Source organism: Stenella coeruleoalba, assembly GCF_951394435.1.
Source record: "Stenella coeruleoalba genome assembly, chromosome: 15".
Taxonomy (NCBI): Eukaryota; Metazoa; Chordata; class Mammalia; order Artiodactyla; family Delphinidae; genus Stenella; species Stenella coeruleoalba.
In genome coordinates this window covers 87,847,375-87,871,505 of record NC_137161.1, presented here as the reverse complement: position 1 = coordinate 87,871,505, position 24,131 = coordinate 87,847,375, and the positions used below count along the sequence as shown (strand labels likewise).

Here is a 24,131-nt window from a genome sequence, read left to right as displayed (position 1 = left end):
CGAAATAGGCCCAGCACGCCGTACGCTGGCCCTGGTGCGTCACGGCACAGGGGTCAGGGACTGTCCGGCTGGTGGTCCAGTGCGTTTCTGAAATGCACCAGCCTGATTTATCTTTCCAACCGCCAGAAAAAGGAATGTTTGACCAGTGAGGTTTGTCCGGGGCTCACAGTCTAAACTGGAAGGGAGCTCTCCAGTGGAACGCCGCAGGGCTCTGTCCTAGAGGCAGACCCGATATCAAGCTCGAGTGGGCCCCTGCTGGGAGCAGCAGAGACAAACCCAACGACCTTCTACGTGGCTGAATAAAAGTCCCACATGTGGGATTCAAAATCCGCTGTAAACATGTTAGGTCTACCTTTGTTAAGCAACACCCGCGAAAAGGTTCCGAGGGCCTTGGTGGCCCCCAAGCACACCATGGGTGTTGGGTCTCCAGGCCCAGATCAAGAGACGAAGAAAGCCTTCCTGCTCGTGGAGTTCAAGCTGGAGCCAGACTAGATGACCCCTGGAAGAGGGGAGATGTTCAACCCAACGGGAGATGGGGCTGGAGCAGAGCAGTGAGTCACTGACTTCCTAAATTGGTCACAACCCAGGAGGCGAGAGAGGTCCAGAGGGGAGAGAGAGGTCAGCGCGGTTGGTGGCATCAGGACAGTCTTCCTGGCAGGATGTGGGACAAGCCACACTCGGATGGGAAAAGGCAGACCCCAGGGACCCATCTGGTCTGAGCCCCTGTGGCCCGCAAGACCCCCAAGTCACCCGCTCCAGCCCCGGCCCTGCCTGAGCCCCACCCGAGTCCACTCAGCTCAGGGAGGGACTTGGGGACCACTACGTTCTTCCAGATATACTGTGGGCTGCATTCCTAGGCTACTTTAGAGAGGGATGGGTGGGGCCCAGAGATGTCGAGGGACTTGCCCAAGGCCACACAGCAAGTGGCAGAGCTCTGTGCAGGGACAGGGGCTGGGGTAGGGAAGGGAAGGGGCCGTTCAGGTGTTAAGGGCTTGCTGATGCCTGGGTGTCCCCTCTGCCCCCGCCTGTCCTGTCCTGGGAACGCCACCAGCTTAGGGAAGCTGCAGGATCACCCTGGCCACTCACTACCCAGGACCTTCCACAGCGTAAATCAGACTCGCCCCAGAGTCCCAAGCTCTCCAGCGGCTCCTCCCTGCCCTTCTAGTGGAATGCAGACCCCTCCCCACATCCCACCTGCCCGCCTTCCCCATGCTCCAGCTCCCTCAGACACACAGGCTCTTTCCCTTCTAATAGAAACACACAGAGGGATCGGGGTACCCCGTACCCAGTCTCCTCCAATGGTGACATCTTGCGGAACTCCAGTGCAAACCTCGACCAGGATCTGGACGTGGGTCCAGTGGAGACGCAGGGCGTCCCATCAAGGCGAGGACCCTTGTGTCCCTCCCACCTCAACCTGAGCTCCGTTCCTGTGACTTTGTCACTTCAAGGCTGTCATGTACATGCCGTCATACAGCGGGTAATCCTTTGGGGTCGGCATTTCCTCTCGGCATAATTCCCCGGAGACCTGCCCAGGCCATCACCACCGCCATAATTCCCCGGAGACCTGTACCAACAGCTGGCTCCTTTGCACACTGAGTCACATCCGTGGTGTGAGGGCCTCACCCTCAGACGGCCTCACGGGGGACGTCTGGGTGTTTCCACTTCCGCGGACGAGGCCTCGTGAGGCTCCCTGTGCAGGTCTCTGTGTGAGTAGGTCTGCGATTCTCTGGGATAAGCGTCCAAGCTGCGCCGGCTGCGTCCTGTGGTAGCTGTATGTTGGGTTTTGGGTTTTGTTTTTGACGGAAGCCTCTGTTTGCCAGAGTGGCTGCACGGGTCTGTGTCCCCACCAGCCACATGTGAGCGACCCCCTCGCCCTGCTTCCTCGCCGGCACCGGCTGTGGTCGCTGTTTCTCACCTCAGCCTTTCCTATGGGCGTGGAGCGTCTCGTCCCCGGTGCTGCCGAGCGACCATCTTTCCTGTGCGTATCTGCTGTCCGTGCAAGTACGTGAGTGTCACTGCCGAGTTCCCAGAGCTGGTCACACATCCCGGTGGGAGGCCTCTGGGGGAAGGGCAGATCGACGATCATTTCTTCCCCTTTCATCTTCCTCACGGGATCCTTCGCCGGCAACGTTTTTCATTTTCGGGAATTCCAATTCGTCCAGTTCTCCTTTCATGCCTTGTGCTTTGGGTGTCAAGTCTCAGAACAATGGGCCCGGCCCCAGAGCCCAAGGATTTTCCTCCTCTGTGTTCTTCTAAACGTTTCATGATTTTATCTTTGTGGGTAAGTCTGTGAGCAATTTGGAATTCATTTTTGTAGAAGGTATGGGACTTTCATCAGTTGCTTATTTTTTGGCCTGTGGAAGCCAGAGCCTGCATTTCCCCAGATTTCCCTCCAGTAACCCAGAGTTTCTCCGCTTTTCTTTATTATTCAAATATTTCTTGGTGCCGGTCCTGGGGCCCACAGGTCGAGTGTGTAAGACCCACGCCTGCCCTCTGGGGCTCACTGTCAGGCCTCGACTGGCCACGCCCTGACCCTCCCAGAAGCTGCCTGGGGATCAGACGGGGGTGTCCACGTCAGGCCCCCCAGGGCAGCCGAGGGGAGCGAGCCACCCGGGGACTGTCTGCATGGACCCCATCCCGCCGTCCCCTTCCACACAGCGCCCCTGGCACCGCCCTGGGGGCCGCGATGGGGCAGGAACAATTGCCCGGCTTGTAGTCTCAGGCGGACACAAGCACGCTTTCACGAGCCCACAAGACTGGGTCTGTGCCGCCTGGCGCCAAAGGGAGCAGGCCCAGTGCCCAGCTGGGGAAGATGCTGCTCTGGCCACACCCCCAGTGGGCAGCAGGCAGAGGCTTCCCGCAGCCTCCAGCCTGGGTCCCCGTGCCCCAGCCGAGCAGGCAGCCGGGGCCAGACCTGCCCTCCAAGGAGGGGTGCCTGCCACGCCCCACCGCATCCCAGCCCAGGAAGACCCTGGGCTTCTGGGAGGGACCCCAAGTTCCAAGCAGCACGGGGTGGGGGTGGGGTCGAGCACACACTCAAGGCTGGCAGAGCTCCGGTCCAATCCCAGCGGGGCCGCCATATGTCCTGTGGCTGCCGTGTAGAACGCCCCAAGCTCAGCGCCTCAGAGCAGGCCGACCTGCTACTCAGCCTTCCAGCCTCAGGCCACAGGCCGACCTGCCACTCAGCCTTCCAGCCTGCAGGCCACAGGCCGACCTGCTACTCAGCCTTCCAGCCTGCAGGCCACAGGCCGACCTGCTACTCAGCCTTCCAGCCTGGAGGCCACAGGCCGACCTGCCACTCAGCCTTCCAGCCTGCAGGCCACAGGCCGACCTGCCACTCAGCCTTCCAGCCTGCAGGCCACAGGCCGACCTGCTACTCAGCCTTCCAGCCTGCAGGCCACAGGCCGACCTGCTACTCAGCCTTCCAGCCTGGAGGCCACAGGCCGACCTGCTACTCAGCCTTCCAGCCTCAGGCCACAGGCCGACCTGCCACTCAGCCTTCCAGCCTGCAGGCCACAGGCCGACCTGCTACTCAGCCTTCCAGCCTCAGGCCACAGGCCGACCTGCCACTCAGCCTTCCAGCCTGCAGGCCACAGGCCGACCTGCCACTCAGCCTTCCAGCCTCAGGCCACAGGCCGACCTGCTACTCAGCCTTCCAGCCTGCAGGCCACAAGTCCAAAGGCTCCCGTGAGCTGCTTCCTGCTGGGGTTCGGGAGGGTCCGTCTCTTCCTCCAGCTCCGAGCCGGTAGCTTCTGTCCCTCCTCCCCACGCCCTCTCTCTGGCCCTGGCCCTCCCACCTCCTTCCTCTTAGGGCCCTCGTGATGACACTGCCCCCCGCCCCGGCACGGGCAGCTTAGGACTGGTGACACGAAAAGATGAATCTCACTTGTTCTACTTTCATTTTGTACACGTGGCTCCTGTCGTATCACGTTTATATTTATACCGTGCAGTGCTTTGCAGTGTGCAGATTCGCTTTGATTATTCAGATGTTTTATCAAGAAAACTGAAGGACGTGTGCGTTGGCCTCCTGACTCTCCTGTGGCCTCGGCCCGCCCTGCATCCTGGGCCACGCGGCCCGAGCCCCGCCCTGCGTCCTGGGCCACTCGGCCCGAGCCCTCGGGAGGAGCGGGGGTCCTAACGTGGCTGCTTTCTGTTTTCGGGAAGCACGTGGGGACAGCGGGACCCCAGAGCAGGACAGCCAGCCCAGCCAGGGGGCGCCGGGGGGGCCGGGAGCGCTTCTGGGAGAGTGTGGAGCAGGGCCCTGTCCCAGCTCTTGGCATGCAGGGCCATCTCTGCCCCCCCGCAGTGGGCCACCTGCCCCCAGAGTGATGGACAGGCACTGCTCACGACAGCCCCCCCAAGGCCCGCGGAGCTGCAGCTCCCACCCCAGCTCCACGGACCACCCCTCACAGCCCACGAGACAAGGCCCAGGGCAGGTGCCCGCAGGGCTCGCACCCGTCGTGGACCCCGGAGCTGCTGCCGCCCGGCCCAGCGGCAGCGACTTTCTGTGGGTCAAGCCCCTCTCCGGGTCGGTCTTTATTCCGGAACCCCCGTTCGGCTTTCCCAGGGAGCCTGCTCTGTCCAGCCATTGTGGGGAGCCGCGTGGTAGGCTGCCCCCCCAACTCCCATGGGCCCTTCCCTGCCTCCACGGAAAGGCCAGAGCCCGGACACTGGCCTGAAAGCTCTCTGGGCAACAGGGCGGCTGACGCGCCCCTGCTTGGCTCTGGGGTGGATGGCGGCCTCGAGGCGGCCTTCTTAGGAGAGGCCGGGAGAGGCTCAGCCCAGAACCCCGCTGCTCCCGGAGTCCGGACACGAGGGTCAGATGGCACACGCTCCCCAGCTTCACGCCCTTCCCGAGTCACTGCTTGGAAACTCCCGAGGCCATCAAACCGTGGTCACCTGGGGTGGGCCCGGGGCCTGCTTCCTGCCACACAGAGCTCAGCCCTGCTGCCGCCCCCCGGCCCCCGGGAACCGTGGCCAGCTCGTCACATCAGGACCACGAGAGAGGGCTTAAAGCCCAAGGGTCCATCGCCATCGACGGGTGAACGGAGAAAGAAGATGTGGTCCATCCACACACGGGATATGATTCAGCCTTAATGAGGAAGGAAACACTGACACAGGCTAATGAAACTTGAGGACAGAACAGTGAAATGAGCCGGACGCAGAAGGACAGTGTGGTTCCACTTCTGTGAGGTCCCTGGGGAGAGGTGCCTGGGGGAGTCAGGGTCACAGAGACAGAAAGTAGGGGGTGGGGGCCAGGGCCTGGGGGAGGGAGGGGGTTAGTGTGTAGCGGGGGCAGAGCCTCAGTTTGGGAAGACGAGAAAGTTCTGGAGATGATGGTGGGGATGGTCACACAGCAGCGTGGATGCACCTGATGCCCCTGAACTGGAACACGGTGAAGAGGGTAAGCTTTATGTTGCGGCTGTTGCATCACAACAGAAACAAAACAAAAGGAATGAAATCGTCTATGAAAGATTTCAGGCCAAAACATGGAGCCGGAAGACGTACGCCATTTAATAGCACGTGCAGCATTCAGAACATCACGATAGAGAGGGCGGGGCTCACACACCACAGAAACGCCCACAGGCAACGGCAGGGCCGCCCCGGACTAGGCAGCGCCCCGGGCTGCAGGGCAGCAGCAAATCGGGGTAACTGCACTCTTCCGTTCGTCCTTCAGGTCACCCGGAGTCCCGTGGGGCACGGGCCCCAGGCCCCTCCAGCTCACGTGAGAGTTGGCCTGACGACACTTCCGAGGGGGAATGGATTGACTGACGACTTAGGTGTGTGGGCCCAGGGCTGCTCTGACTCACATTCTTCCTACATGGGGAGGGGAGAGGCTCGGATAACGGGCTTTCCCACCAGGGCGAGACTCCTGGTTAACGGGAGGCTTGTCTGCTGGAGAATGACTCACAGGGGACTCTGTTCCTGACAACTTCATCCAGAAAGTGTTTTAGAAAATCCCTCCACTTCCTCCCAAGTCTCCAAGAAGCTGCTTTGCGAAGACGTGGAAGGCAGTGGGGCCTCCCCCGGCCCCGAGAGCAGCGCTCACCACACCTCGGAAAGCCCCAGGCTCACATGGCGTGCCCTTCCTCTCCTGGGCGTCTCAGCCCAATGAGGATGACCCCTGCCTCTGACGGTCAGGCAAACTGGTCAGTGCGCCCAGCTTTCCAGGAGAGGGGAGGGTCACGCCCACTCCCCTAAACATGCCGTGGGCTCCGGGGGGCCACCCCCCTCTGAGGCTGGAGCTAGTTTAAGCCGCCAGAGCCTCCCCACCCCTGGCATCTTGGGAGGACCCTCTGTGGGGGCGGGCATTTGAGGGAGGGGCTGGACCCTCTCTCTCTTCAGCCTCAGCTTCTCACTCCAAGCCCAGGAGTGCCTGTGGGAGCCCCCGGGATGTCATCGCCCCACACCCTGGCCACAGACCGGGTGGCCTCGTATCACAGGGGTCGGCCGCCGGGAGCTGCCCAGCCTGATAGGAGAGGAGAGCCTCCCAGAGCTGGCCCCTCACCCCAGAAGACGTGGGGAGGAAGGCGGGTCCCTTAAGAGGAGCCAGTGGGGGGCGGGGAAGGGAGACGGGGAGGGGGCCGCCACCTCTGGAGGCGTGAGCCCGAGGGAGGGGCGGTGCCAGCTGCCAGCCTCGCCTGGACGCGCGCGCGCACAGCAGCAGGAGCGCGGCTCAGACGGTGAGGGAGATGAAGCTGCTGTAGCGCCGGATGTTCCTCTTGAGGATCTCGGAGCAGGGGCCCAGCACGCGCTCGAAGCGGGGCCGGTCCAGCTTCACGCACTTGAGGGGCCCCCGGGCCACCACGGTGGCCGCCCGGGGCCGGTTCAGCAGCAGCGCGATCTCCCCTGGGGGCGAGAGAGAGCGTCAGGGCTGCGGATTTAGGGGAAAAGCCAAACCTCAGGACGCGAGGCCGCACCTGAGTGAACGTCTGTGCGAGCGCGGCCCACAAAGCGCTGGGATACACTTACACCATCGCCTGGAACTCAGATGGCGCCGGGCCTGGTCCTGACCCGCATCCTGCCCTCCCGGGACCGCCGGCACCCAGGACAGGCCGCCAGGGTGCCCAGGCCTCGGCCAGGTCCTCCCACGGCCCCTGCGGACCTCACCTCAGGCCCTCCTGGGGCCCTGTGCGACGGCTGCCACCCCAGGAGGGAGCGGACCCCACAACTCACCAAAGTAGTCGGAGGGCCCGAGGCGCCCCACCTCCACATACTCCTCACCGGGGGACCGGCGCTGGAGGACGGAGGCTGTGCCCTGCAAATGCCAAGGGGACACGTGAGGGTCGGCCGGCTGGGGTCGGGTGGGCAAAGGCGGGGGTGCCCAAGGCCACCCCCGAGGGGCACCGCCCGCATCCCCCTCCCACCGGCTCCACGCCCCCCACCTAAAAGTGAGGCGTGGGGTCTGGGAGCTGCGGCCGTGCTCTGGCCCAGGGCACCTCCCGGGCACCACCATCCTCGCCGGCCTGGCTCCTGCCCCAAGCTGTCTGCCCGCGGGCGGGGCACGGGCAGAATCTGGAGGTGCCTCCGAGGGCAGCGCTGCTCCGAGCTGACCTTGGCTTAAGTTTCAAGGACGGGAGGCGCGTGGCCTCGTGGTCACGCCGCCCCGCTAAGCGATGCGGCCCCCTGGCCTCCAGGCGGGGTGTCCGCGACACTGGGGCTCAATGATTAACGCCAGCCTAGGCAGCTTGGCGAGGCCGCGTTCCACACCAGAGACTCGGCCTTCGGGGGCCGCAGCCCGGCAGCAACAAGCCGGCACCGGTGGCTTCCGCGCGCAGAGCCCCCTGGCCTGCCGTCTGGGGGCACCCTGGGGCCGGAGCCTCGTCGGAACCCGGCATCTTCCCCACACGCCCAAGGAGTAGCAGCAAGGCCTTATGAATCACCCCTCCAGCCCCACTGGCCTCACCGGCCGCTGCCGATGCCCTGGACGCACAGAGGAGCCTGGGCTGTCTCGCGGTGGGCTCGGCTCACCCTGGCTCACCCAGACCCGGCCTCGCAAGCGCTAGCCTGGCTGCGCCCGGGTTAACTGGTACCCCCTCCGCCCGGGCCGCAAGAGACTCGGTCAAAAGACCCCACCAGGGCCTGCCGTGACTGGGACCTCTGGACGCCCTGGGCGGACCCACGCCGGCCCCACTCCAGCCACAGGGCCGCTCGGCCGCGTCTGGGGTGCTTACGAAGCTGGCTGACAGAGGGAGCCGGACCTGGAAGCAGCAGGCCATCTCCACCCGGCCCGGGCACTCCAGGAGTGCTCCCTGGGCCGTGTGCCCACAGACCCCGGCCGAGGGACAGGGCCTGCGGGACACGTGGTCCCGTGCTGCCTCCACGGAGAGGAGTGGGGTCCTGCTCCCAACTGCCCCTGGAGTGGAGGCGGTCAGGTCCAGGGATGACGGCACCGCGGTGCTTTTCTTGAGACAACGTTGCATTAAGCTAACTATCGTTTACATGCAGCCTTTTCACTTATATAACTTACATGCCTTTCATTCCCATTTTAGACAATTTTCCATTTTACAACTGGATCATTTTCCTCTTCAGGACCCCAGGGACGGAGCTGAAGTTCCAGCTGATAGAATTACTCAGTGAAACTCCAGGCTTAAAGCATCTGATGAGATGCTTCAAGCTCCAAACAACAGAAAACCCAACTCAAGGTGTCTAAAGGCTACTAAGGGCAACTGCTCTCCCGCAGAACCAGAAGACTGAGACAGGGCTTCCAGGGCTGGCTAGTTCAGCGGCCCACAGACGAGTCTGGACCCAGGCTTGTCCGTGCCTCCTGCTCTGGTGGCCTCAGTCGAGTCCCTGTGCTGGCACCGTGGCTGCCACAGTTCCAGGGGTCACCCAACGCCTCCCCCTGCCATCAGCAGGGAAACCTTCTGGAAGCTCCCGGCAACCTCCCCTCACAGCTCACTGGCCAGAGCAGGTCACGTGCAAGCGATGCGACTGGCTGCCACTCCTCAGGCTCTGCCCTGCCCGCTTGGGACAGTGGTGAGGATTAGGGCTCAGTGGGCACAGGAGAGCAGGGATGGGCTCGGGTGGGCCACTGTTGTGTTTCTCACTTGTCCCCCGCCCCATGCAGACACCTCCCTGCCCTCTGCCTCCTCTGGAACCAACCGCATCCCCCGTGGTCACTGGAAGCATTTCTCTCCTGGTCACATGTGGACCGGCCCATCTTACGATCGACGGCAGGTTGACGAGATGAAATCTGTTTCCACTGGGACGCACGGAGCTTTCCCACTCGGGACCTTGACACAGAGGATGTACGCGCACCCGTTAAGACTGATGTAATAACAGACCCTCCAGGCTGGACGGCATGAAGATGAAAGGTCCTCAGGGGGAGCCCTGAATAAGCAGGACCAACAGGGAACAGGCGGCCGCTCCGCTCGGTCCTCACACGTCCCAGGGCTGCAGGAGCACATGGCCACGGGACCATGTTGTCCCCAACAGGGTGTGCACTGCACCACACTCTCTTCCCGCTGCTGACAGCCCGGTCTCCACGGGGGAGGTCTGGCAAGGGGCAGTGGGGCCACGAGAGGAAGGGCCACGAGGGACAGAGCCACGCCCCCCAGGGGTGCCTGTGACGACCGTGGGGTCACCACTTCACAAGACAGACACGTCCTCATTCTTCACCGCAGTGGTTCGGGGGCTCTTTGCTGCAGCAGCTGAGGCTGACGGGCCGCCACCCCGAGCCCTGACACAACGGCAGGACGTTCCTGTCCTGGGAAGGCAGAGCCGCCAAGCCCAAGGGCGGGGAGCGAGGGAAACGGGCGGACGGACTCGATGGGGTGGGACCTCCAACCAGCAGGGCCCGGCGTTCCCACGACACGGGCCACAGGCGTGACCAGCACACGCCCGGGCCTTCCCATCCCAGCGAAATCACCGCAGCCCTGGAACAGCCGTCCTGTCCGAGCTCGTTTCCCAGACGGGCGTGAAGGCAGCATAGACATCCTCAGGGAGTTGAGAGCCGGAATTCTGGGGGCTGGAGAAACACCCTTGCCAGAACTCTAGATCATATTCCCCAAATTTCTCATTGATTCTAACCCAACTCTAAAAATAAATCAGGTCACATAGGAATCAGCCAGGGAGGAGCACAAGGAAAACGTCACTGCTGGAGCCTGGAGGAGAAGGGGTTACGAAAGGCCCGTTTGCCTTTCAACGCTTTTCAGTTTTTAAATTCTTCTACAGAGTCGAAACCCACATCAACTCTTTGGTTTCGACAACGGGCACGCGTGACCTTTATGAGACAGAAAGCAGCCAAGGTCGAGGAGAACGCACTCGCTGAAGCAGGGCCTCAGGCTCCCCGCTCCCTGAAGCAGCCCCTCCAGCCCGGCATAGAGCCCACCTGACCGGTCGAGCGCTGGCACAGCCGGGAGCCGCGGTCCCGCCCGTGCGGGCCTCGCCCTCCCCAGGGACATGGCCCACCTCCGTCTCCTCCAGCCTTCGGGCCGTCACCCACTCCTCCAGCCTGTGAGCCGGACTCCGCTCGAGGGCAGGGAAGCCTACGCAGTGGAGAACGGCAGGCACGGGCGCCCCAGGACCCACACCCTGGTGGGGTCAGAGCAGACAGGTCAGGGCTGTGGGCCGCTGGCCCCGCGCCACGGTGCGGCCCAGGGTGGGGCTGGGGGACGTCAGGGTCAGCGGCTCAGCAGGGACGGCACCTGGTGAGGGAGGAGCCCCCACCAGGGACCCGCAGCCGCGCCGGGCAGAGACTGGAGCTCGTGCGCATCCGGCCCAGCAGGGGAGGGGACACACGAGCGTGTCAGTGTGAAGGCCAGCCGTGCAGTGAGCAGTCACTCTCAGATCCCACTGACACCAAGTTCGGGGAGAGCAAACACTATTTTATTTGAATAAATATCTATCTTAAAAGAAACAGTGTCACAGCCCTAAGCAGGCCCCAGCATCACCTCCCGTAAGCTAAAGGACAACTGAAAGGAGAACACAGGAGGCAGGCATGGGAAGGCGCCCTCGACGCGGCCTGAGCCCCGCGCCCTGGGCGGCTCCCCGCGGTCCAAGCCTGGCTCCACGACGTGCTGGCCGTGGTCAGGGGAAGGCAAGGCACAGCCCGAGCCTCGGTTTCCTCATCTGCAGAAGAGATACGATGCCGGCCACCGCAGACTCAGGGAACCAGCGCGTGCGGGCCTGCAGCAGCATGGCCACGGTGGGGCCAGAAGCCGCCCTCGGGCCACCCAGCTCCCGGCCAGTGGGCAGCGGTGGGTGAGGGAGTCGACACCCCCGCACGGGGATTCGTCCAGGACAGCGCATCTGTTGGACTTTCCACGGACAAATCAGGCGTGTTTATGGCAACGGTCTTTGCATGCTGCTTATCTCTCCTCCCCTGGTGCCAGGAATCCCGTCCGGGGTAAAGCAGGACCTCGGAATCCAGCAAATGAGTTCCACATCTGTCTGTCTGGGAACGCCTCATGCTGTGTGCGGATACCAGGGAAACCAGAGCTGGGAACGGCTGAGGATGGGAAACACAGGCCCTCAGGGTTCCTCCAGCCTCCTGAGGGGGGCCGAGGGGAGGGAGGAAGATGGAAGATGGTGCTTTTAGACTTTTTGGGGGGGTGCATCCCCAACTTTTAAAACTGTTTCTTACGTTGATTAAAACAAAAAAATCAGGAAGGAGCCAAGTCAATGAGAAGGACTGTAGGAGGGACCCACACAAACAGTCACGGGGGCAGAGGAGGTGGTGTCACCCTTTTCTGAAGATGCCTCTGTGTCACTGGTCTTATCCCAGCTAGTGACATTTTACGGGCATAATTTTTTAAAATTCATTTTAGGAAAGGCTCTCATCCCTGAACTCAGAAGCTCTGAGCTCCAGGCCTCGGCACCTAGAGGCGGACCTTGGCAGCCTCACCGGAACCTTCACATACGGGACGCTCCTGGGGACACGCGGCCGAGGAGGCCCGAGGCACACGACAGCGTGTCAACCTGGGGGCACCGCGTGTGGGCTCAGTGCGTCCGCCCACAGGGGATGTGGTCAGGTCATTGCAAAGGCCAGGAGTGCCCGCCTGGCCGGCACTGGGAGCCGTCCTCACCAGGGCAAGGGTGACTGAAGTGCACGGGCTGGGGCCTACAAAAGGGGGGGCTCCAAGAGGATGGGTCCCCAGCCCCGGCCCCCCCAGATGACAAGGTGACGAGGAAGGAGATGCGTCAGGACCTGGGAGCCCCCTGGACTCCTCTGACCCTCTCGGTGGACCTCAGAGCCGCCCGAGACAGGGCCTGGGCGATCCCGGGTGTGAGAGCCCCCCCGTGGGATCAGGAGAGGTGCTGTCGAGCACCAAGCAGACACCAGGTCCGGGGTCATCTCCAGCTCCTCTAAGATTCAGCAATTGTGCTCCTTGGTATTTACCCACAGGGTCAGGTCGGAAGCTCACGTCCACACGAAAGCCTGCACGAGGGTGCTTATAGCAGCTTTATTCAGAGCTGTCAAAACTGGAAGCCACCAAGGTGTCCTCCAGCAGGTGACGGATAAACAAACTGGTCCATCCAGACCAGCACTAAAAAGAAGTGAGCCATCAGGCCCTGAAAAGCCCCGGAGGAAACTTCCATGCGCACCCCTGAGTGACAGGCGCAGTGAGGAAAGGCTTCGGGCTGTGTGCTTCCAACGACATGGCATTCCGGAAAAGGCAGAACTCGGGAGACAGTGAAAAGACTGAGTGTCGGGGCGTGGAGGGGGTGACCGGGTGAGCAGAGGGGGCCTTTACAGCAGGGAAACTACTGTGTGATACGGCGTTTGTCCAAACCCACAGAACGCACAGCCCCCAGAGTGAACCCTACCACGGTGGACCTTGGGTGACTGAAATGTCCATGCAGGTTCATCGATCGTGAGACATGCACCACCTGGCGGGGGTGTTGGTAGTAGGGGAGGCTGTGCCCGTGGTGGGGCGGGGAGGGGCTGGTGGGAAATCTCGGCACCTTCCCATCCACTTTGTTATGGACCCAAAACTGCCCTTAAAAAATACAGTCTCTAAATAAAAAGAACTCCTCTGAGATCCGGATACCTCTCATTACTGGTGACCCGGCTGGCATGGAGGACAGAGGTCCGAGTCGGCCGGGACCAGTGGACACAGGTGCAGTGTGGCTCCCAGCCCAGCCTGGCTTCTGGAAAAGCGTTCCTTCTGGTTCAGTCCAGAAGGAAAGTTTATCTTCCTGCTACTTTCTGGACCAAGACTGCCGTCCTTTGATGTTGACCGTGGCCAGGGGCACTGCTCTCACTCCCTGGACGGGGAGGGTCTGGCACCGACCACGGAAACCCAACAGCAACTAACGGAGACGGAGACCGCACCCACCCTGCGCAGGTGCCGACCAGACTCAGCACCTCCTGGCGGGGCCCCCGAGGCTGAGCCGTGAGGGCTGCCGCCCGTCGGGCGGAGGGCCAGGGTGAGCCCCTCAGACAGGTTCTCGAGCGAGGGAGGGTCCCAGGACAGGAGCAAACCCACCAGGCCCGTGGGAGGCCCCTCGGGAGCCGGAGCCTCAGGGCGGGATGGCTGTGGGCGTCTGGCTCACAGGGAAGCTTGGGCAGCTGGACAAGATGTCCCTGACCGCAGGGGACACAGGGTGGACGTCCAAACTCCTTGTCCGGAGCGGAGGGTGTGTGTGGTCCTGCTGCCCCGAAGTTGGCACCGCCCCCCACCCCCACTCAGCCCCCAGCACCCTGCCCCCCACCACAGCTGGCGCCCCTGGCCTCGTGCCCAGTGTTCCTCTGGATGCCCTTCCCCGACCTTCTCCATTTGGAGGACTCCTACTCATACGTCAATACCAAACCCACCGCCACCCGGGGTCACTGCTCCACCTCCCTGGCCTTCCCTTCTCCATGTGGGACCCATGCTCTCCCTCCCCTGCAAAGTCACAGCAAACTGCCCAGCGGCGGCCGTCGCCCCCCCACCCCCCTCCCCCAGTACACTGAGCCTCGGCCTGGTGCACAGTGGGGGCACGGACGGGCTGAGTCACAGATGGCTGTGACCTCGGATCTGTGCACTGTGGCCTGCAGCGGTCTCCGTAAAAGTTCCCGAGACGACGGCGAACTCGGAACACCCTTGAGATGTGAGTGGCGCAGCATCAGCTAGGAAAGCCCCCGGGGCAATGGTAGCGTCGAAGGGGTTGCTTTGCAGTCGCTTCAACATTGTGGACGTTCATAGAAGTGATTTGCAAAGAGAGGAGATGATATATCCAAGCTCACGTTTCCATGGCAATGCCTCCAGCTGTGCAGCCTGCCTGGGAGCCGGCGGGGAGGGAACCCGCTCTTGTCCAGCTGCCCCCAGGCCCCGGAGGTTCTGCCAGGTGTGGAATCTGGCCACGGGGAGGGTTGCAGCAGAGGGGACCTGAGACCCAGGCCTGGCCCCACCCACGTCCTCTTCCCAGGGTCTTCCTGGAGGGAGAGGAGGTCCAGGAAGTAACCTGAGTCTGCAAGCCTCACAGGACTTGGCACGTTCTCGACGCGTCTGGCCCCTCCCTGCCAGCCCCACACGCCCTCTCTCCCTGGGGGAGGCCCACCAGGGTCTGTCCTGCCAGACAGGAACTCCCACGGTCCCACTGCCGGCGGCCGTGGTCCCCCACGGCAGCCGGGAACTCCCACAGGTCCCACTGCTGGCGGCCGAGAGCTCCTCGGGCTACAGGGCGTTTCAGGCTTCGGTAACTAGAAGAGGTCCCGAGAACAGCCAGGCCACGTACGGCCCCCCGGGCTGCTGCAGGTCGGGTCCTGAGGGGCCGGGGTGCTTGGGCCCCTGGGAAGACCCACTGGTGCCTTCTGTTCTCACGTCTGTGAGGCCCCAGGTTGACAACCGCAGGTCTGCCCTGGTCGGCTGAGAACCCGCTCCACGAGCTTTGGGGGTCAGGTGTCCGAGGGGCTGGCAGCGCCCACAGCTTCAGAGACAGCTGGTGTGAGCACACGGAGCTCCGAGACAAGGAGCCCCTGCCAGGAGGCTTGGCACGGAGACCCTGGGGTCACGCAAGCCCAGCTCTGCCAGCCCCGCCTGGCTCCCAGAGGCCAGCACGTGCTGTTAGGGACTCATCAGGCGTCTGCAGGAGCCGTTTCTCACGTCTGTGCAGGTGCGGGTCTCTGCCAGCGCCTCCACACCTGGGGAAACAGCTCCCAGAGCAGCCTGTCACTGGCCCCAGGCTGTGCTCACCCGCATCCACCCAGGAGAGCAGGGGGATGGACTGAGGTCCAGCCAAGGGCGGGGGCCCGGGGCAGCCCGCGCTCCCACTCCCCTGGATGAGGCCTTGGCGTGGCCTGAGGTCCACAGCGGGGGAGCGGGACCCGGCCGGTCCACGCGCAGGGAGCCGGGGGCCCGGCGCCAAGGCCAGCGTGGCCTCCTTCCACAGAGAGGAAGGGCAGCACCAGGCCTGCCAGCCACGGGAAGCCGCGAGCCAGGGTCCCGCAGCCCCGCTCCGCTCGCAGGGCCAGCACGCGCGGCAGGAGCCCCGGGCCCCGCCCCCTGCAGCTCTGGGGCCTCGGAGCAGCCGGGCCCCTACACCCACCTGAGCAGAGGCCTGAGCGTTCCAGAAGGGTCGGAAGGCAGTGGTACTGGTCAGGGCTCTCCGGAGAAAGAGGACCGACAGCCTGTGCACTTGGGCAAAGATTTACGTTAGGGAATCTGCTCACACGACCGTGGGGCTGACGTGCAAACTCTGCAGGCAGGCCGGCAGGGAAGAGTGGGTGCCGGGACTCGGTCCAAAGGCCAAGGCCAGCTGCGGGGAATCCCTCTTCCTGGGGGACCTCGGCCCTCTTCTTCTTAAGGAGGCCTTCAACTGATTGGAGGAGGCCCACGCTCACCACAGAGGTCAGGGGCTCCACCCAAGGTCAACTGACATCGGTGTCAACCGTATTTGAGAAGCACCTTCACAGAAACACCTGGAGACCCGCGTTGGACCAAATATCTGCGTCCTGAGGCCTGGCCGAGTCGACCCGTGAAATCAGCCCTCACAGCGGGGCCTGGGGCCTGGGCCCCTTCCCGGCGCATCCGCAGTGGAAACGTCCTCTCCTGTCCAGCTGTCGGCTTCGTGGGTGTCACGAGAACACGGGGCGGACGAGGTGCTGAAACACATACACGTGCAAGCAGCCTGTTCGAGGGAATCTACTCAGATCTTCCCGCCACGTCCTCTAAAGGCCACGTCGGCTCATCCCTTGGTAGTCTTGGGAGAGAACACGGCTGTGGGGCGGACACCACACCCCTCTCAGATGCGGCCGGTGACCACTTCTGGCCCCATGGGAAACAGTGGCTTGAGGCTGCAGAGGTCTCTGCGGCTGCATTTCAGCTCTGAGCGTGCGATGCCTGTGAACCCTGAGGCACCACCGTGACTTACCCAATTTGGTGGACCACAGAGGAAAAGGGAAAAACATCCAAGTTGCCAGGAAACCACTTTGAATACATTTTACGATGTTGTGAAAACCGTACCTTCCAAGGGGGCTGGGTTACACTCCGGGCCGTACTATCGCTGTTACTGTGACTCTGCCCCCACTGCCACCCCCTCGGTCAGCGCTGGGGGGACACTCGGCCACAAAGCCGAGCTCCCTCAACAGAACCAGCAGTGTCCCCGTCCCCGAATCGCTCTCCCGAGGCCCTCCTCAGACAGCTTTTGTGGCAGGAGGCGTCAGGAGCCCCTGGAGAGGGTCCCCACCCCACCCGTCACCATCTCCTGGTGATTCCACAAGGAACACGCCGCCCGTAACACAAACCACACGGTCGTGGCGCCAGATTCGCCCCCGAAGACAATCACGGAACTCGGCTCTGACGGCCTTTGACAGATGAGCTAGAGCGACGTCCAGCCCCAGAGCAGCAGAGAAGACGCAGACAGGCACCCCCGGCCCAAAGGGCGTCAGTGGAAGGGCGAGGAGGTAGGGCCACGCAGGCAACACAGGAAGCAACGTGCACACCGCTCACCCTGCTCTAGAGAAGTGCAGGATGCTCGGACACACACGCGCACACGTGCACACGCCCACACTGAGGGCCCAGCACTCCCAGGGCAGAAGGGCGGGTCCAGAGCAGGGATGCAGGGGCAAGACACGGCCGCGTCTGGGACCCACTACCTGGCATCGGCGTGTCCCTGGGGAAGGACCCCACAGGTGAGGTCAGACTGCACAGCCGTGGGGCTCACATTCAAAGCTGCCATTGTCACAGTCCCTGTAAGCTCTGTGAAGAACCCCGCTGACCCGTCTTTCACACGGCTTCACAATTTTTCTACCCGTGGCCTTGGCCCCAGAGAATAACGGACGCCTGTCTGTGTTGGCCAGAGCTGCTCACTCCCTGGGCCTCAAAACCGAGGCTGCAAACTCAGTGGCCTGCACGTGTGTGCAGAGCCCGCGGGGATGCGAGGGGGCAGGGTGAGGACCGGGGCAAAGTGGGGAGCGTGTCACACCCGGGGCCGCCGCCTCTTGGGTCCAGCTGGCTGCGGCCAGGCAGGGATGCAGATCCAAAGTGGCCAGATCCACACGTTCAAGAAGAAGAGATCCAGGTTTTCATGGAAAATACCTGATTTTTATTTTATTTTATTTTATTTTATTTATTTTCTGGCTGCATTGGGTCTTGGTTGCTGGGCACGGGCTTCCTCTAGTTGCAGCGAGCGGGGGCTACTCATCATTGCGGTGCGCAGGCTTCTCATTGCGGTGGCTTCTCTTGTTGCGGAGCACGGGCTTTAGGCGCGCGGGTTTCGGTAGTTGTGGCATACGGGCTCAGTAGTTGTGGCTTGCGGGCTCTAGAGCACAGGCTCAGGAGTTGTGGCGCACGGGCTTCGTTGCTGCGCAGCATGTGGGATCTTCCCGGACTGGAGCTCAAACCCGTGTCCCCTGCATCGGCAGGCGGATTCTTTTTTTTTTTTTTTTAGCATCTTTATTGAAGTATAACTGCTTTACAATGGTGTGTTAGTTTCTGCTCTATAACAAAGTGAATCAGCTATACGTATACATATATCCTCATATGCCCTCCCTCCCACCCTCCCTATCCCACCCCTCTAGGTGGTCACAAAGCACCGAGCTGATCTCCCTGTGCTGTGCGGCTGCTTCCCACTAGCTATCTGTTTTACATTTGGTAGTGTATATATGTCCATGCCACTCTCTCACTTTGTCCCAGCTCACCCTTCCCCCTCCCCGTGTCCTCAAGTCCATTCTCTAGTAGGTCTGCATCTGGGCAGGCATATTCTTAACCACTGTGCCACTAGGGAAGTCCCCCGATTTTTAAATAGTGACAATTAATTCAAATTTAAAAAAAAAACAAACACGGTGCAGGCCAGCGCAAACCCCAACACCCCTTGTGTCCGACGGCAGGCTCAGCTGCATTTGGAGAGTGTGAGCAACTTTCTGCTGGAACGTCCTCCAGAAACCACGAGCCAGACACTGGCTACCTTCGCAGGAGGATCTGAGATAAAAAGCACAGACCTCGAGGGACCACAGTTCCCTCAAAGTCCTGAGAGTAGAGCCCCGGAAATGTTCGGAGTCAAGCCGTAACTTTCACCCCGGGGGCTTGCTTCTGGGGAGAGCAGGCGTGAGCCTTTGAGATGACCTCTCTGAGGTCACGGCCGGGGCGGGAGCTGAAACGCAGGGTTTGCGGCCTCTCAGGTCTACGGAGGGGAGACCTGGCTGGCAGGAATCATAATTTGTTCTGTCTGTGGTTTTTCCCCTTTCTTTCAAGAAACATTGTTGAACGAGTCACCCACCCCAGCACAGGAATGCTGCCTGTGGGTGGATCCCTCAGCAGGGTTCCTGCAGAAGCACCCCCAGCCCTGGGTCTCAGGTGGGAACCACGTCCATCATTCAGCTGCAACCCCAAGGGCCCTCCCGCCCCAGGCTCAGTGCCGAGACGTGGACCGGTAGGTAACAAAGGTCCCGGTTCCCAAACGCACACTGTAAAGCTCTGTGCTGCAGCCACCAGGACCCTCCCGAGGTGGTTCTCCTGCTGACCCCACAGCCTTCCAGATCTTTCCTGCGTGATCAGCAGGCAGGTGGCGGGAAGAACCACAGGCACGCCCTCCCAGGAGGGGCTGCTGCGGGAGCCCGGATAAAGTCCCCACGGAACTCGCGGGTCACAGGGCGGGACTTTGTTTGTGGACTGAGGCACAGAGGCGGGCAGGCGCCAGCCAGCAGTACCCGGAGCATCCTCGCCGACAGCAGCAGCCTGGGAAGTCACTTCTGTTGTTCTAAACCAAGAAAGTGGCTCCAAGTCCGGCGATGTCGGCCAAATGCCACCAGGGGCTGAGTCTTTGTCACTTCCTTTCTGTGCACCAACCCCAAGGCTGGTACCACTCTCTCTGGACGGCACAGTGACCCCCTCTGCGGCTGCGGCCGCGACCAGAGCGGGCTTTCAGACTCGAGCCGCCCCAGCCTCTGCCGCGCTGAAGGCTCCTCTTCTCCGACAGCAAAACGTGCAGCTGGAGCGTGTGTTTTCCCGGGCAGGCGACATAAATTCTTCCCGCCAGGAGGGCCAGGGAAGTAGGAAGTGAGCCAAACTCACATAGTTTTGGGTCTGTGTCATGGGGAGGGTCCCATGGCGAGGCGGCCCCGGGGACCGTAGCCTAGGCGCAGCCCCAGGCGGGGGGGACACAGCGGTCATGCAGCTGCTCACCCCCATCAGTGACAGGCTGAGCGTGGCGGCTTCGGATTACGGCCCAGAGCCAGCTGTCGCGGTGGTGGGGGATGGAGGAGGGAACAGTGACTCACGCGGGTCCAGGTGGAGAAATCTGGCGCCAATCTTCCAAATTAAACTTTTAACTGGAGACCACCGATATTCACACGCAGTTGTAAGAAGCAGCACAGAGAGATCCCACGTGCCCTCAACTCACACACCTCCCCCAAGAGGATGCACTCGTCACGCCGGGTTCCGGCTCAGGGCGCCCCCCACCCCGGCCGCGTCCCGATCCCCACGTTCACCTCCACACCTGGCGTGCTCAGTCCGTGCAATGTCTGCACGCGTGTGGGCTCGGGCACCCGACCCACTTCCTCAGAGGAGACCCCGCGATTCTCAAGGGCGAGGATACCCAGTGGGAGGCCTGTCCGCATGCAGGATGAAGGTGGTGGGGGAACGGAGCACGGGGATCAGGGATGCTGGTCCCCAGGGGAGGGGCACGTGCAGACTGGGCGTCCCCCACTCCCGGGCGGCCCTCCTCGGCTGGGGACCACGCAGAGCCCTCCCCACGCCCAAGCCGGACTCACCTCTGTGATGATGAAGAAGTCGTCCCCAGGCTCCCCCTGGACCACGATCTTCTCTCCGTCCTCAAACTGGACGGGCTCCAGTGCGTCAGCCACAGTCAGACGCTCCCACTTCTCCAGGGACTCTGCAGCAGGGGACACGGGGGCGTGGGGGTCACGGGGGCCAGGGAGGGTCGGGGGGTCAGCTCCCCACCCCAGACAATCCAAGAAAACACCCACATGGCCAGCCCCAGGGTGATGAGGCTTTGCTCCATCACAGGATGAACAAAACAGAAAGCAAATTTCTGTGCAGGAGGCCCGGGTATTTTCACAAGTGAGTTGGGCCCAGGGTGTACACGGCTCAGCAGGTGGCCAGGGCTTCAGAACTGGGAGCGATTCTAACCTACATCAAAGGTTTAACGTAGATGACAGGCACTGGACGTTGAGTCCAAGTTAACTCAGGATGAAATGCCTTTGTTATCTTCAGAAGAACAGAGCTGCCTATATTTTTGCAAACAGTATAATCACAGCTCAGCACTAGGGCTACCACGGGGTTTAAATAATTCAGAGGTCGAAGCAATTTCCTGTTCATAAGACACCGTTCAGTGCCATTCAAAGAGCATACAACTGTAGTTACGTGGCTAGAGGTGTAGGATACCTTCCATTATTTGGGGTCAAAATACTTCATTCCAATGGCAAGTCTACTTTGATACTTGCAAATTCTGTCTATCTTTCCACCCCTTCTCACGCCTTCCCTTCCCCGTCACTATCCACCCCTAGCCCTCAGGAAGGAAAAAAATACCCGCGTGCTCCTTTTGTAAGAACTTAATGGTTGCCTGATTAACTGTTTCTCTTTTGGCCAAAGAAACTTTTCTGGCCTACACTTATCAGCTGCACTATGTAGGTCAGCCGCTAAAAATACAAAGCAAAGCATTTATTTTAGATCTCGAGTAGGAGGGGGATTTCTCTGCTTGAAAACTCCTGCCAGGGCCACACGCTGAAAAGGACACGCTTTTGACCAAGCCCGGGGCTGCAGCAGATTCTGGAGCGGCTGCCAGCACGCTGGTCCAGCAGCCTCCGTACCGGACGGGAGCTGCCCCGTGACGCAGACCCCGGGCACCCTCAGGAGGCCGGCATGGCGGCGAAGACGCCCGTGACTTTGGAGGGTCACGGTTGGTGCCGAGGTGGAAGCTGGTGCCGGTAAACGTGTGACTGCGGCTTGGTTTCCTTCCAGGGCGATGAGAGGCGTTTGATTTCACAGCCTTGGGCTTAGGAAGTTCTCGTCCTCCTGTGTGAGCGGTGGGTTTTCCTATTGGATTTGAGACCTGGAACCCCAGTCCCGAGGTCGGAGAGTCAGCGCTTCCACCCTCAGCAGCGTAAATCCCAGGACAGAACTGCTGGAAGAGACGGAGATCGGGGCGATTCCTTGGCCCTGATTTCTGAAGCGGAAGCTTTGGGGGCATTTTTACTGCGTTCAGATCCCTGGGTCCCAGGTGTGGACGGTCAGCTCAGCTGGGAAATCGGTGACTGGCCGGGTGGGGCCACTCCCAGCGCTGCCCTTCTGGAGGGGGGTCTCAACGCTGCCAGGGAAAGTGGCGGACACCCCGCAGAAGAGACACAGAAGGCAGCCCTCAGTCAGCGGCGGCCAAAGGGCAGGCACACCCATCCGGAACAGACTGGCCTCGGGGCCGACGCTTCCGGAGAATGCGGACCCTCGGGCTCTGCCTCACGGCCGCTGCCGCCCAGCCCTGAGCCTGACCCCGGCTCCCCTCCCAGGAGACCCCCTTTTCCTGCCTGGAGGCCTGAAGCCTGCTTTTCCCCTTGAAATAGGGTCAGGGCAGGCCCCCTGAGCTGCCTCTACTACCTCCCTGGAGCACGGGGGCCGGGAGGGACGCGCCGGGTGGGCAGCCATCCTGCAGCAAGTGCATCTCCACGTCCGTCCCCCAGGCCTGCGCCGTGTCCTCTGCCGGGGGACCTGACCCCGCTGCTGCCCGGCTGCCCCCCACCTTCCCCCCACCCCCTCACGCCACCCCCACGTCAGCAACTCCAAGCAGTCGTGTCCTTCTTTTTGTAATTTGGAAAAAAAATCATCAGAAAAGTAGAATGAACAACACAGCCAGCATCTGTCCTGAATGAAGTCACAGGACTACTTGGTCATGTTTGCTTCAGAGCTGCTCCCACAGACACATCATGTTACTGATAAAACCGCGTCCCTTTGTCTCAATTCGAGTTCTCTCTCCTTCCGCAGAGGCTGTGACTATTAAGGATTTGGTGGATATATTTTTTTTAAATCTTAAAGGGTTTGGTGAGTTTCCACCCCATAGGTGGTCTTACACCTTTACTGTAACATAGCTTCGTAAACATGACCCAGCGTTGCCAAAATTGTGCAGAGACGCACCGTCATCTGCACCATCTTCTGTGTCTGAGATCCACGTTGAAACGTGTTGACACGCGGAGACCTAGTCCATGCGCTTTACTGGAGTATAAACCTGTACCACACACACACCCGGGCGCGAGGACCTTCCTGCGATGACAGATTCTAGGTTGTTTCTACTTTCCTGTCATTGTAGGAATTGCTGAAATGACCATCCATGTCCGTGTCTCTTTTTTTATTAACCATGTTTTTAATTGAAGTACAGTTGTGATAGTTTCAGGTGTATAGCAAATTGATTCAGTTATATATATATATATATATATATATATATATATACACACACACACATATATATATATATCCTTTTTCAGATTCTTTTCCCTTATAGGTTATTACGAGATACTGAATACAGTTCCCTGTGCTTTACGGTAGGACCTTGCTGCTTATCTATTTTATATACAATGGTGTGTATCTGCTAACCCCAAACTCCTAATCTATCCCCCTCCTTTGGTGACCATAAGTTTGTTTTCTGTGTCTGTGAGTCTCTTTCTGTTTCGTAAGTAAGTTCACCTGCACCATTTTTCTTAGATTCCACACATAAGTGATACCATATGGTATTTTTCTTTCTGACTTACTTGCTTAGTAGGATAGTCTCTAGGTCCATCCATGTTGCTGCAAATGGCGTTATTTCATTCCTTTTTATGGCTGAGTAGTATTCCATTGTACATATGTAGCACATCTTCTTTATCCATTCATCTGTCCATGGACATTTAGGTTGTTTCCATGTCTTGGCTATAGTGAATAGTGCTGCTGTGAACACTGGGGTGCACGTATCTTCTTGAATCATAGTTTTTTCTGGATATGTGCCCAGGAGTGGGATTGCTGGATCATATGGTAACTCTATTTTTAGTTTTTCGAGGAACCTCCATACCGTTTTCCCTAGTAGCTGCACCAACTTACGTTCCCAGCAACAGTGTAGGAAGGTTCCCTTTTCTCCACACCCTGTCCAGCATTTGTTATTTGTAGACTTTTTGATGATGGCCATCCTGACCAGTGTAAGGTGGTACCTCATTGTAGTTTTGATTTGCATTTCTCTAATAATTAGCAATGTTGAGCGTCTTTCCATGTGCCTGTTGGCCATCTGTATATCTTCGTTGGAGAAATGTCTATTTAGGTCTTCTGTCCATTTTTTGAATGGGTTGTTTTTTTGATATTGAGCTGTATAAGCAGTTTGTTTATTTTGGAAATTAATCCCTCGTCAGTAGTATCACTTCCAAATATTTTCTCCCAGTCCGTAGGTCGTCTTTCCGTTTTGTTTATGGTCTCCTTTGCTGTGCAGAAGCTTTTAAGTTTAATTAGGTCCCATTTGTTTATTCTTGTTTTTTATTTCCATTACTCTAGGAGACAGAGCCACAAAGATCTTGCTGTGATTTACGTCAAAGAGTGTCCTGCCTATGTTTTCCTCTAGGAGTTTTATACTGTCTGGTCTTACATTTAGGTCGTTAATCCATTTGGAGGGTTTTTGTGTGTGATGTTAGGGAGTGTTCTAACTCCATTCTTTTCCATGCAGCCGTCCAGCTTTCCCAGCATCACTTATTGAAGAGGCTGTCTTTTCTCCATTGTATATTCTTGTCTCCTTGACGC

General features: G+C 60.2%; 1 protein-coding gene across 8 annotated transcripts in view; it reads right to left on the bottom strand.

The window, feature by feature from the left end:
* Positions 1-5,500: 5,500 nt before the first annotated feature.
* Positions 5,501-24,131, bottom strand: part of PRKAR1B (protein kinase cAMP-dependent type I regulatory subunit beta) — an 85,825-nt gene continuing 67,194 nt past the window's right edge. For 5 of the 8 annotated variants that reach the window (XM_079944128.1, XM_079944129.1, XM_079944130.1 and 2 more), the window contains 2 exons: positions 20,138-20,259; positions 10,890-11,452 (listed from right to left, as the gene is read on the bottom strand). In XM_079944128.1, coding sequence (XP_079800254.1) covers positions 11,108-11,452; positions 20,138-20,259 — 467 coding nt within the window. In that variant the 3' untranslated portion in view covers positions 10,890-11,107. Of the gene's footprint in view, positions 6,850-7,176; positions 7,259-10,889; positions 11,453-15,852; positions 16,031-20,137; positions 20,260-24,131 lie in introns of those variants that run through there. The other 3 variants (XM_079944131.1, XM_079944133.1, XM_079944135.1) reach the window with 3 other exon arrangements.